This window comes from Anabrus simplex, chromosome 7, assembly GCF_040414725.1.
Source record: "Anabrus simplex isolate iqAnaSimp1 chromosome 7, ASM4041472v1, whole genome shotgun sequence".
Lineage (NCBI taxonomy): Eukaryota > Metazoa > Arthropoda > Insecta > Orthoptera > Tettigoniidae > Anabrus > Anabrus simplex.
Genome location: NC_090271.1, coordinates 153,485,772 through 153,499,033, shown reverse-complemented (window position 1 = coordinate 153,499,033; position 13,262 = coordinate 153,485,772). Strand labels below are relative to the sequence as shown.

The 13,262-nt window shown below is 41.4% G+C and overlaps 1 protein-coding gene across 1 annotated transcript in view; it reads right to left on the bottom strand.

Moving 5' to 3' along the window:
* The window catches only part of LOC136877750 (neuropeptide F receptor), a 367,240-nt gene that overhangs the window by 112,847 nt on the left and 241,131 nt on the right, over positions 1–13,262 (bottom strand). Inside the window, exon 3 of the mRNA XM_067151957.2 lies at positions 3,605–3,917. Coding sequence (XP_067008058.2) covers positions 3,605–3,917 — 313 coding nt within the window. The remainder of the gene's footprint in view (positions 1–3,604; positions 3,918–13,262) is intronic.

The window sequence follows — 13,262 nt, the reverse complement described above, 5'->3', positions numbered from 1 at the left end:
CTAGCTTTAGATCTTGTATAAGATTTCCCTTCATATTTCACATTTTTATGTGTAGTCGTATTGTTATGGAACTTGCCATGATCACTACAAACCCTAAGCATGTACCATGATCCCTTGGAAATAGTTTTCTATTAATGTTTCATGTTTCAAGGCACAGTCGTATTATTACGGAACTTGTTACGAGAACTAAGTTCAAACATGTGCTATGATCCTTTGGAATAAGAATTATCTTCGCCATGTTTAATTTCTTTTTTTACATATACGGTACTTAAGTTAACGTAAGTTCTTCTAACCTATTTCTTCTAAACATGTATTTTGATTCCTTGTAAGGGTTTTCGTGTGTATCACATGTTTACCCATCATAGTTTTCGTCTAGGCAGATGTTTGCCCTTAGCATCGCTGTTAGGTTATTCTTATATTTGGAAAACCTATTAATCATCTACAGGCTTTAAATATATTGATTTTCTTCAAGTTGGTACTCTTGTTAGTTATCCACCGTATTTTGAGAACTAATGTAAATCCTATATTTACTGATATCTATTTGTATATTTCATTCTCACTGTATAACCTTTCAGTTTGCAAGTATTTTTTTAATTGTTATACTGTAAATTAATTTATATCTACTTGTACATTCCATTTTCTCAAAAATCTTACCAAATATAAATTGATATCTATTTGTACACTCCTTTTTTTTTTACTGTACAGTCTTTCTATTTGTATTTAAAAAATCCTGATAAATTGTTCTTGCTAGAGTATATATTATCTTTCCACTGGTTCGAAAAGAAAAAATAAATAAATATACATGTTATTTGTAATCCCGTTATCTTGTTTTGCCCTTATCCTGACGACCCTCTATCTCTGAGCCCCTCTTATTTTCATTCCATTGCGCACTAATGTACTTTTACTGGGACTTTACAGATAATTAATCTTCATTTATTTTAGCATTACCCCTAAGGTGACATTATAAATCGGTAGCACAGCGTCACACACAAAACATTACGTAACACGCAGGACCATTAAACCAAGAAAACGGACAACATTGAGATAGACAGCTACGAATAATATTTGCAGTGAAAATAGATCATTTCCGTTTGTGGCTCTGAGTAAATAGTTGGTACGGCAGAGTTCAGTAGTAAGAGATTTTAAGACTTACCATTTAATAGCCCCCAAGAGATTCGGAACACAGTGAAAACAGACAGTAATGATTACCATGACTTACCTTCTTTAATCCATGTGGGAGGATAATCATGGAGATAAAATGGAAAGAAGTGTCCGATACGCACTATCCTCCTTAACGACCGACTGCCTTTTGGGAACAGCAAGTGACACTTTCAGTGGAGTAGGATAACCTGTCTCTCCTCGCTACACCAAAAAGCCGCTTCTGTGTGTCTCATTCTCCACAAATAGTGATGTAACAGCACACTGACGTTTGGATATATACTGCACGTGGAGTGAGAGTTGCAATATTTAATTGTCATTGAGGAGCTTTTAGCGATGTTTTAAATTGGAAATTACCTACCAAAGCTAACAATCATGACGTATAAATCACATTATTTGGCAATATTGGCTTATGGATCTGAATTTTGGACTTGGACAAGAAAAGATCTGAGTAGTTTACAAGCGACAGAGATGCGTTACCTGCGAGGAATCTTGGGTAAAACAAGACAAGATAAGAAATTAAACAATACGAAACACGCTACAGATCAATCCCCATAAAAGAAACTATGGAGAAAAATAGGCTGAAATTGGGCAGAATCTGGAAAAAGGACCATTGGAAGACCACGAACAAGATGGATGGATCAGGTGGAGGATGTCGTAAATCGGAGAGGACTACAATGGGAGACTGTGATGAAAAAGAGAAGATTGGAAGAGGCTCTGTGAACGACCTGCATAAGTGGAAACGTTTTAGGAAGAAGAAGAAGAAGAAGAAGAAGAAGAAGAAGAAGAAGAAGAAGAAGAACCTTCTGTTTTTAATTCGACGTGTCCATTTAGATTTCTGATTAATAACAAGCGTATAAGGAAAAGTAGCAACAACGCATTCTTCGGAACTCGGTAGGTGTCGTGGACCTGGATCACTTGAAGTGCCGCTCGTTAACGACAGGGTGACCAGACGTTCTCTTTTATCAGGACATGCTCCCCTTTTTAGACTATAGTCCTGGGGTCCGGGTGGATTATTTAGAAAAACCGAAATATCCTCCTTTCGTAGTGAATCTGCTTATTTTGGGGCAATTTGTTTTACTACTTCGTTTTTGCAAGTATCTTCATTACGCGACGGCATCATCGATATGGTATCGATATGTAGCCGGATAGCCGGCCCCGCGGTGTAGGGGTAGCGTGGCTACCTCTTACCCGGACACCCCGGGTTCGATTCCCGGCCAGGTCAGGAAATTTTACCTGCATCTGAGGGCTGGTTCGAGGTCCACTCAGCCTACGTGATTATAGTTGAGGAACTACCTGACGGTGAGATGGTGGCCCCGGTCTAGGAAGCCAAGAATAATGGCCGAGTGGGTCCGTCGTGTGGACCACACAACACCTCATAATCTGCAGGCCTGGATGCTGAGCGGCGGTCATTTGGTAGGCCACGGTCCTTCGGGGATGTTGTTTGGTTTGGTTTGGTGACTATGGATATGCAGTAGGCCTTCATGTAATTATACTGTGAAAATAAACGTTATTTACCACTCGGTATACTGCAAGCTTCTCTCTCACCAATAGCCCGTCAGAACACGGCTATGTTAATGTGTCACCGATGACAACGTGACAAGCTACAGGATATAACCGGGATTTTAAGTAAGCCTGTTCTAATTGGATGGCGCTAAAAAGTGATATTGATTATTGTGATGTTGGAAAACTGTATTCTGCATTTGCAAGCTAAGTCTAAATCCTTTTAAATTGATGAAGTGAAATCTTTTGATCACTTCTGCAATTTCAAACAACTCTGAATGAAAGTAGTAATGACCCTGAATTTAATAAGTTACCTTGTAGTCGGAAATTTCAATTCCCATAAATTAGTTGATTATAGTCAAAAGTTACTAGAATTTGCAAAATACTTTGTTCTTACTATACCAGGGCACAATTCAAGTGTAGAGAGACTATTTTCATTAATCTCAGTACAATTAACTGATAATAGGAACCGTTTCAAAGTAGAATCTGTGAAAATCCTCTTAATGGTTCAAAATAATCTAATTTACATGTGTATCTTTTTTTTTATATGTTAGACTCTCCAAAACTCCTGAAGGCAGCTGAATCTTCATAAAAGTACCAGCAAGTCGTGTAAATTAGTTTCATTGTTTAAATCTTGTATGAATTTATTATATAATATGGAAATGGATACTTTTTTATGTATTCTCAATGGAGAGTTTTTGTGCCCTCTTTTTTCCGGCATTGTCCTCCTTTTGAATTGCTTTGTCCTCTTTTTTATCCATAGTTAACGAAGATAATCCACAAGTAATACAAAACACAGGCGGAAGTTAATATACAAGATTAAATTCCCATTCTCAAACTGGAAATATAGAGCGCAATTGCATTAAAGTAACATCTGATTCGCCTTCTGGGAGCCATTTGAGTGCAGTTATAGCATGCAATAGCAGCTGGTACATTGACTAACCTTGTGGCAGCCAACTGATGGTGAAGAGTACAGCGATACCAGACAGAAGCATGGTGGTCCTTCTGTTCCTCTGCAGTTCCTTACGAGCCCGCCGAGAATCCCGCTGTGTCCGCGCATGTGCATGGAGGTAGGCTGCTATTCGTGCATGTACCGTTCCCACCACAATGGCAGGAAGTACTGACTGCAGGAGGAGGACGAACACGGTGTACATCAGCTGAGCAGTCCGCGATGGCCAGTGCTCGATACACGCCTCGTAGAGTACTACTCGACTGGACACCGCCAGTTCGATGGGCAGGGTGACGGGTTCAACCACCTGCTCACATCAATAAACAAAACAACTCACTGATTTGTTGGCAAAGGTGTCACGAAATGAAGAGTTTAAATTTAATGTGAGAGTTTTACACTTTACTATGTTAACTACCAAAAGAAGTCATAAGGAAAGTGGTTTTTCATTGATTCTCTTAAGGGGGAGGTATACCCTCTACAACCATAGAAAAATTCACAATAATATAGTTCAGCAGCAACAAATGCTATTTAAACATACTCTTGCAAGCTAAACGTTCATTATTACTATTTATAAAAGAAGTTCAGAGTTTTTAAAAATTCTTGCAATTATCCGCAAATCTTTTATCAGACCAACATATGAATTTTCTTGATGTTAAACGAACGGACATTGTAGTCACCGACATAATAATAATAATAATAATAATAATAATAATAATAATAATAATAATAATAATAATGTCCGCCTCTGTGGTGTAGTGGTTAGCGTGATTAGCTGCCACCCCCGGAGGTCCGGGTTCGATTCCCGGCTCTGCCACGAAATTTGAAAAGTGGTACGAGGGCTGGAACGGGGTCCACTCAGCCTCGTGAGGTCAACTGAGTAGAGGTGGGTTCGATTCCCACCTCAGCCATCCTGGAAGTGGTTTTCCGTGGTTTCCCACTTCTCCTCCAGGCGAATGCCGGGATGGTACCTAACTTAAGGCCACGGCCGCTTCCTTCCCTCCTCCTTGCCTATCCCTTCCAATCTTCCCATCCCTCCACAAGGCCCCTGTTCAGCTTAGCAGGTGAGGCCGCCTGGGCGAGGTACTGGTCATTCTCCCCAGTTGTATCCCCCGACCAAGAGTCTGAAGCTCCAGGACACTGCCCTTGAGGCGGTAGAGGTGGGATCCCTCGCTGAGTCCGAGGGAAACGCCGAACCTGGAGGGTAAACAGATGATGATGATGATGATGATGATGATAATAATAATAATAATAATAATAATAATAATAATAATAATAATAATAATAATAATAATAATAATAATAATAATAATGTTATTGGCTTTACGTCCTACTAACTACTTTTACGGTTTTCGGGGACAGTCATCGATAGAAAATCCAACAAAGACGTCTTTACCGATACAACAGTTTGATTTGAGCGAGATAAAAATCATTCCAAAGAGGTTGATGCAGGAAAGAGAACACAGGTATAAAATTAACAACCGAGAGAAAGAAAATCCACTATGGTCAGCTGCCTTTATAGTAAGACTCTAAGAAAGCAATAGAAATTAAAATTCAATTGATAAATTTTCAGTGTGATTTAAATAATGTTAATCGCAATATTCATTACTTTCGGGCAGCTACTGACCCGGATGGGTTCTATCTTTTTCAATGTCAATTATATAGACGGTTTTGTACAACTTGGGGAGAATCTATAAAAATCACAATTTGCACTGCAGAGCATTCGTACAGAGTTAAAACCGTTTGAAAATATTCACAGAGAAATATGTGATTGTTCCGCGTGCACTGAACAACGTACTAATAACTCTCCATGTATTAATTTTATACTAGTGCCATAAGCACGAAAGCAAGGCTCATTCTGCACAAATCTCTATGTGTACTTCCCATGTCACTCAAATCTGACTGTTGGATCGATAATAACGCCTTTGTTAGATTTCCTGTCAATGCCTACAATGCCCGTTCGTTTAATTGAACCTTCAGTGTTGATGTACAGGTTATTTCATTATATACTTCGAACTGAATTCTTTCACTAAAACAGTCAGCTGCCCATCTTTCAAGCCTGGAATTCACTGAATATTTACACGGCTCTTTTACTGAAAAGGTTTAAAGGCTCATAGGAACGACATACCGACACTGTAGAATATTTAAGATATTTCTTGAGGGTAAACGGACTACGATACGATATAAATATGCATACATGTACACATATAGTATGTCTACCACTTAGTTCCGTTTCCTGATTAGGCGTCAGTGATAAGACGAAATGAAATTATGTGGCACATTTTCGCAGCCGGAATTACCTCTTTGCATTCTCAGAATATATCATCTACGTTCCTTTCATATTCTTCTTCTTATTATTAATCTGTTTACCCTCCAGGGTCGGTTTTTTCCTCGGACTCAGCGAGGGATCCCACCTCTACCGCCTCAAGGGCAGTGTCCTGGAGTGTGAGGCATTGGGTCGGGGATACAACTGGTGAGGATGACCAATACATCGCCCAGGCGGCCTTACCTGCTAAGCTGAATAGGGGCCTTGCGGGGGGGGGGGGATGGGAAGTTTGGAAGGGATAGACAAGGAAGAGGGAAGGAAGCGGCCGTGGTCTTAAGTTAAGTACCATCCCGGCATTTGTCTGGAGGAGAAGTGGGAAACCACGGAAAACCACTCCCAGGATGGCTGAGGTGGAAATCGAGCCCACCTCTACTCAGTTGACCTCCCGAGGCTGAGTGAACCCCGTTCCAGCCCTCGTACCACTTTTCAAATTTCGTGGCAGAGCCGGGAATCGAACCCGAGCCTCCGGGGGTGGCAGATAATCACACTAACCTTGACCTCCCGAGGCTGAGTGGACCCCGTTCCAGCCCTCGTACCACTTTTCAAATTTCGTGGCAGAGCCGGGAATCGAACCCGGGCCTCCGGGGATGGCCGCTAATCACACTAACCACTACACCACAGAGGCTGACATCTACCAAATTACGTTACGGAAAACTTATCTTATTTCCGTCCGCTCCTGGAATGACCTAAGTCTGGCTCATTTTCTGCAGCTGGCAGCGATCCTCGCGGTTGGTGGCTGGTTATTTTAGGCAGACGTTCTCTGCGATTCGGGCTCGTTATGGTTCGGCTCAGGTAACCTCGGGTAGCCTGTCGCCTTGCAATCATGTAGCAACGTCCTTTCACCATGTAACTATGTTAATGTGTCGTGACTCGTGACCGGGTGTAACGAAGAGGGGGATCAATGCATAAAACGAGGTAACAGTGCAGTAATAATGTTTTAAACACCGAACCGGGTGGCGTATGTACGTTGCTCTCACCGTACTACCAGCATGTTTCTAGCAGTGTAGTGTAGCGGATGGGGCTAGACGTGTGCCTAGCATTCGACGGAATGTGCCAGCGGCGGTTCGAATCCTGCATCGTTTGAATATTTTGTATCGGAATGATGTTTGAATACGTAAACACAGGCCCACGTTTGCCATATTCAACCAGTATAATGACAATGTTATTCATATTGTACCTTGTGCATACTCCGCTGGTTAGGACCTGAATGTACTGGAATCTCTGATGTCATTCGGCATGTTTTCCACACAGGAATACGTTGACATGCTCCTCATTTATGGGGAAGCAAGACAAAACACGTGCGAGGCACTACATCTGTACCAGGAACGGTATCCCAACAGGCGACACGCGGCTGCTATGGCATTCATAAAGACAAAAGGCTTGATTTCCAACCAGCCATCAGTCTGCGATAGGCCCGTTACATCGCGTGAAACAGAAGAGGCCGTTCTGGAGGCAGCTCGTAATAATCCACACATCAATACAAGGGCGATTGCACGACAGATGAACACCAGCCAGCCGTCCGTCTGGCGAATTCTGCATGAACATAAATTTCACCCATAGCATCTTGAGCTACACCAAGAGCTCCATGGGCGGGACTTCGAAGCTCGAATGGAGTTCTGTTGGTGGCTTTTACGCAGGCTGGACAATTATGCAGCATTCGTATCGTATATCTTGTTCTCGGACAATTCGCGCTTCCACTATAATGGAAACCTCAATCGCCGCAGCATGCAATATTGGAGTCCGGACAATACTCACTGGTTGCGACAGGCGGCCCATCAAGTACAATGGGGAGTGAATATTTGGTGTGAATCTTGGGGGATCGCCTGATTGGACCTTATTGCTTTGAGGGCCATTGGACGGGCCCACGCTACCTGCACTTTCTGCGCCAGGAGCTCCCACTGCTGCTGGAGGATGTGCCTTTGCATGATCATTAGACGATGTGGTTGCAGCAAGATGGAGCTCCACCACATTCGACTTTGCCCCTTCGTAACCATCTGAACGAGGAACTGCCGGGGAAATGGATGAGACAAGGAGGCCCTCCTTCTTGGCCCGATAGATTACCGGAATTAACGCCGTTAGACTTCTTCTTGTAGGGACATTTGAAAAACGTCATTTAAACTCAAACGCCAGAAAACCCCGACCAGCTCCGGCTACTTATCACGGACGCCTTCCGAGCGATTACAGCTGGAATGCCTCTGCATACAATGCGATCTATTGGACACCGGGTCCGAATGTGCATAAACCAAAACGGTCATCACATCGAGCATTTGCTTATGCGATGAAATATTGTCAGGGCAGTTGTGTTCCGATTATTTCCGGGCTGTGTGTGTCCGGCCTCCTAACTAATCGGCCATTCTTAGGGCCACAAACGCATTCATTCAATCACAATTCGTATGAAAGGCGGGTATTGAGGTACGCATTAAACAAATGTTTAAAAACATTTCCTCTTCGCCCCGGACTTGAACCTCCCACCCGACATACAAGACAAATCCTCCACGCCTCTACCAACTACACTACGGTTCCGTACGGCACACATAGCAGCTTATAGCAAGTACTGGATTTACTGCGGTCACAATATCAATTTAGTGTTTCACCGGCGTGTCAGGTTCATATGATCCAGAAAGCACGCGCAAGTCTTCCAGTGTTTAGTACGAGTATAACATTGCGGCGTCCTATCAAGGTGAGGCAGTAAATACCAAGATATCCGGTTGTGTCTTCTGAGCACCGAGCTGGATAGCTGCAGTCGTCTTAAGTGCGGCCAGTATCCAGTAATCGGGAGATAGTGGGTTCGAGCCCCACTGTCGGCAGCCCTGAAGATGGTTTTCCGTGGTTTCCCATTTTCACACAAGGCAAATGCCGGGGCTGTACCTTAATTAAGGCCACGGCTGCTTCCTTCCAATTCCTAGGCCTGTCCTATCCCATCGTCACCATAAGACGTATCTGTGTCGGTGCGACGTAGAGCAAAATAGCAAAATAGCAAAAAAAAAAAAAAAAAAAAAAAGTGTCTTCTGAGCATACCGGCAGGACGGAATGAATAGTGTGGGTTGCATAAAACTACATTGGAAGTGGCAGCTGAATCACGCTCTATATACAGACAAGAGGAACAGTAGCATTTGTATCTGGTCCAGATCTGACGGTAACGTGGACCTGGACACAGTAAGGTGTATAATGAGCTGATATCGACAGGCCTAAAGCTGCTGACGCCCCTAGACCCCCTTTGCTTGATTACAGTCCAATGGGTTTGCCACTAGCCGGACCTAACCTATTCAGACCAATGATTTTAGTTCATTCTAAAACTGGACACAGTGAGGTGTAGATTGCGCTGATGTCAAGAAGCCTAAAGCCGCTTCGCCGCCCTAAACTGGGGGCTTATGCCCCCAGACCCCCTTTGCTTCATCATAGTACAATGGGTTCGCTCCTAGCCGGATCTAACCTATCCAGTCAAATGATTTTGTCACCAACCGGGCCGCATAAATTATAATTATAGTAATATTTTCAAATGGTCCACGGCTAGCCATAATGATTTGTCCAGGCGAAACGAAGCGTGGTGATTATTGTAAAATTTGACCACTCGAAAGTATATATTTGCACTGATGTCAGTATTATAATTGATACGAGGGAAATTAATGAAAGTAATTATAACATTTGTTTTACAGGAGGAATGAAAACATCTGTGATTGTTCCATGGCTAGCCATATTTCTCTGAAAAGTAACAATAATGGTCCAAGTAGACGAATGCTGAAAAGTGATTTCATACACACATAAACAAAGTTTAAACGTACATAGGAAGAGGGAAGGAAGGAAGGAAGATTTATACCAAAATTTAGCTTAGCATACCTTATTGGAGAGCATCTAAAGAATAATCCGTTCCCTCGCCGAATACTGAGTTTGGTGATATGCCCATTTTTCTCACAATTCCTTTCCCTAATTATCAGGCCGTGGTTAACGTAAAACGACAACAAATCTTAAAAACTCTTGAAATCATTAAATTAGTAATATTTACATAGCAACCTCCACAAGGGACAACATCCATGTTTAACAATACCTCGTTGATTACCATAGCTAAGAAGAATTTATTTATGACCGTAGCAACTAACGACGAAACATATAACCACGAATAAATTAAACAGCCTGTCCAAAGTTCGTACTAGGAACTAAGTTAAGTTGGTACCAGTCGCCAAGAATTTACTTACATCACTATGACAAATGGACATTAAACAGCGGTTCTTGCGCTGGTGAAAGGTTTTACCCGCAGGGGTACTGGGAAAATGATTGATTTGTTCCCGAGTAGCGAGCTAGACTGCGTCGTCAAGCAACACGCTGAGCATGGTTAGCGGTAAGAGTACGAAAGGAATGTTTAATTTACGAGTGAGTTATTGTTGAGCGCACTTTAGTATCGTTATTAGTGTTCCATTCATACAGTACACTTGTTGAACGTTATTTGTGGTAGCTGTCGGTGTGGTGACATATGGTTTTGGATTAGAACAGATGTTCAATCAGAAAGTAATTAGTCACGGATTTTGCCACGACCCATCGTTTCCCCAGATTTTGATGTCAGCAATTTTTATTTGTGGGAAGCATTAGGACAGAGAGGGTACCAGAACAATCCGCGTATTCTTGAAGTCCTGGAGAACGAAATCAGGCGACTAATACTTTAAATTTCAGCGGTAGAGATAGGAGTGTTTCGATTTTGTTTTCTGCCGATGCAAGGTTTGTATCGAGAACGTTAAACACAATTTTCAGCAGCTGATTTGATGAAATGTAAGGTGTACATCAGTTTTCAACTTCGTTCATTATTAACTCTTAACTAATAATTTAGAACTACCGTAATGAAACTGAACTTCCGCCCGTTCTGCTGTGACTCTACGGGCAATATGATCGCCGGACGTCCCCTGCATAGTGTGGTAACGTTTCGCTGACTTACCCTATACTAACAACGTGCCCAGTACTGGCACGTAACGACTACACAGGAAGGCATGACAACCTAGCTAAAATAACCTACCAAGAACTGTGTAGGCAGTATAAAGTAGCAAACTTTACTGAGCCATATTATAGGCTACAACCACAATCAGGCAAAATGATATATCCCCGTCTAATGCAGACTTTTAGGCGGGAAAGATACGTAAATTAACAACCGGATAGAAAGTTTTCAAACCGTTTCATTGACACAGGAATGCCCTTTGTAAAACCGGCACGGATCGAAAATCAGTAACAAATTATTCCATGTTTAATAGTGGGCATGTTTGGTTTTGCGCAAACGGTGTATATATTACTTTTTTCCTTTTTCAGTAACTAGCAGGATCTGATCTATTTTGCTCAGGCGCAAGTAGGACTTGTTCCGTTTGGGAGCGGAGAAGTCAGAAGTCACGTGATTAATCCTTGACTGTGACTGGTGGTTCGTACATGTTCTAATTTACTCATGCCCACCACTAAACACGTCCCTCTACCAAACTGGCCACATGTCAACTTTGATCATTTCCTTCAATCTGTGTGATCCTACAATTGTATGATCCAAATCACTGGCTGCCCGCATGTGAAGGAGTTGAGGATGGGTAGAAGCCATGCTGGGTCTAGGAGATTGTCATTGACGCTGCTTTAACAACTCATCAACGGACGGCCGGTAGTAAGCTCCGGCGCGGTCCCTTTCTGGAAAAGTATGAATACTATAGAAATGTAAAGTTCGGCACAGCAGAGACGTACACTCCCTTACATAAGGGAAGTAAACCCCCGCACGTACTATTTTCACTAGGTAGCACTGCATTCGTTTTCATACTACGTAAGCAGAACACACGCTGAGTCATTTGCATCGGTTTCCTAGTTGGCGCTGTGTTATTTACAGCATAGACGTGGTCTGTTCTGTTATGGTTAGTCAAAATGGGAAAATCTCATGCTTGTCAGTGCGTATAAATTTTATTGTAAACCTGAAGCACAGGATGGTTGGTGCCGTTGGTATTGTGTTAAATGTTGTGCCCTAGCAAAGTGTATACTTATGGAATTTCAAGTCTGGGTATAGAATTTTATAAATCTAATTTTAAACACAACCATGGTCCAGATGATACGTTGAACCGCTAAAGTGTTTCTAATGTGCCAAAAATAAAACTGAGAGCGGACGACTCTTTATTACATAACAAGCCTTCTAAAGTGATAACACAATAAATAAATAAATAAATAAATAAATAAATAAATAAATAAATAAATAAATAAAATGAAAATGAACTATCGTTAAAAACAATAGATGATACCTGCATTCGACACAACGTACAGAGCGTGAAGCGAGCTGCTTTGTCACGACTGCCGAAGATGTGCATGTGATGTGATGTGAATGAAGCTCTGAAAACTCTTAAAAGCTCTTAAAACTAATCGAAACGAAGATTTTCTACTTTACAACGATGACACAAGTACTATTATCTTATTTTTGACACAAATTTACAATTTCTGTTCGTGTGACAAAGTGTATGTCGATGGTACTTTCCAAAATTGCCCTGCTTTCTTCCTTCAAATGTTCTCCTTGCATGGCTACCGAAACAGACTTTACATGCCACTTAATTTTTTATGCTTTATTGCCTAATAAACCGGCTGAAACTTACAAATATGTATTTATTAAAATCGAAGATATTTGTAAATCAAAGTCAAAGCCGAAAGTCATCGTCTCTGATTTTGAACAATCTATACAAGGTTCTGTACATATAGGTTTCCGCCTGTGTACGCTACAATATATTGTTCCACTTACGACAACACTGGTACCGAAGCATACAGGAACTTTGACTATGTAAAGTGATCAGAAGTGAGGAAATCTTTAGTATATTTCTTTCGCCTTCCTTTTCAACAAATCGAAGCCATAAACGACTCTTTTGCAGATGGTTTAATGGCTTCAAAACCTAATTATGATAAGTTGGATGAACTTCTTGATTACATCTTTGACGAAGCTGCATTTCCCCTGCATTATGGGGACACTAGAATATTGAAGAATTAAAAGAAACCACGAATCATCTCATTCCAAATTCAATGCCTCCTTTTATCGCAGTCATCCGAACATTTTCAAGTTTATAAGCACCATATTACAGTTTCAATTGCTAACGTACATAAATATCGGAAGCAGCAAGCTCTCATCAAGAAGAAAACAAAGACAGTAAATAAATATCACCATATTTCACACTCGCGCTAACAATACAAACTGAAGGAAATGACTAGATTTGAATTCATTAAAAGAGCAGCAATTAGAAATAAGATTACAAAGTAAAATTTTAAATTTTGACTTCTTAATTAATGGAGAGTAGAAGTGGCCAAATAATTTTAAAAGCAAAATTTTATATTTGGAGAGTGGAAGTG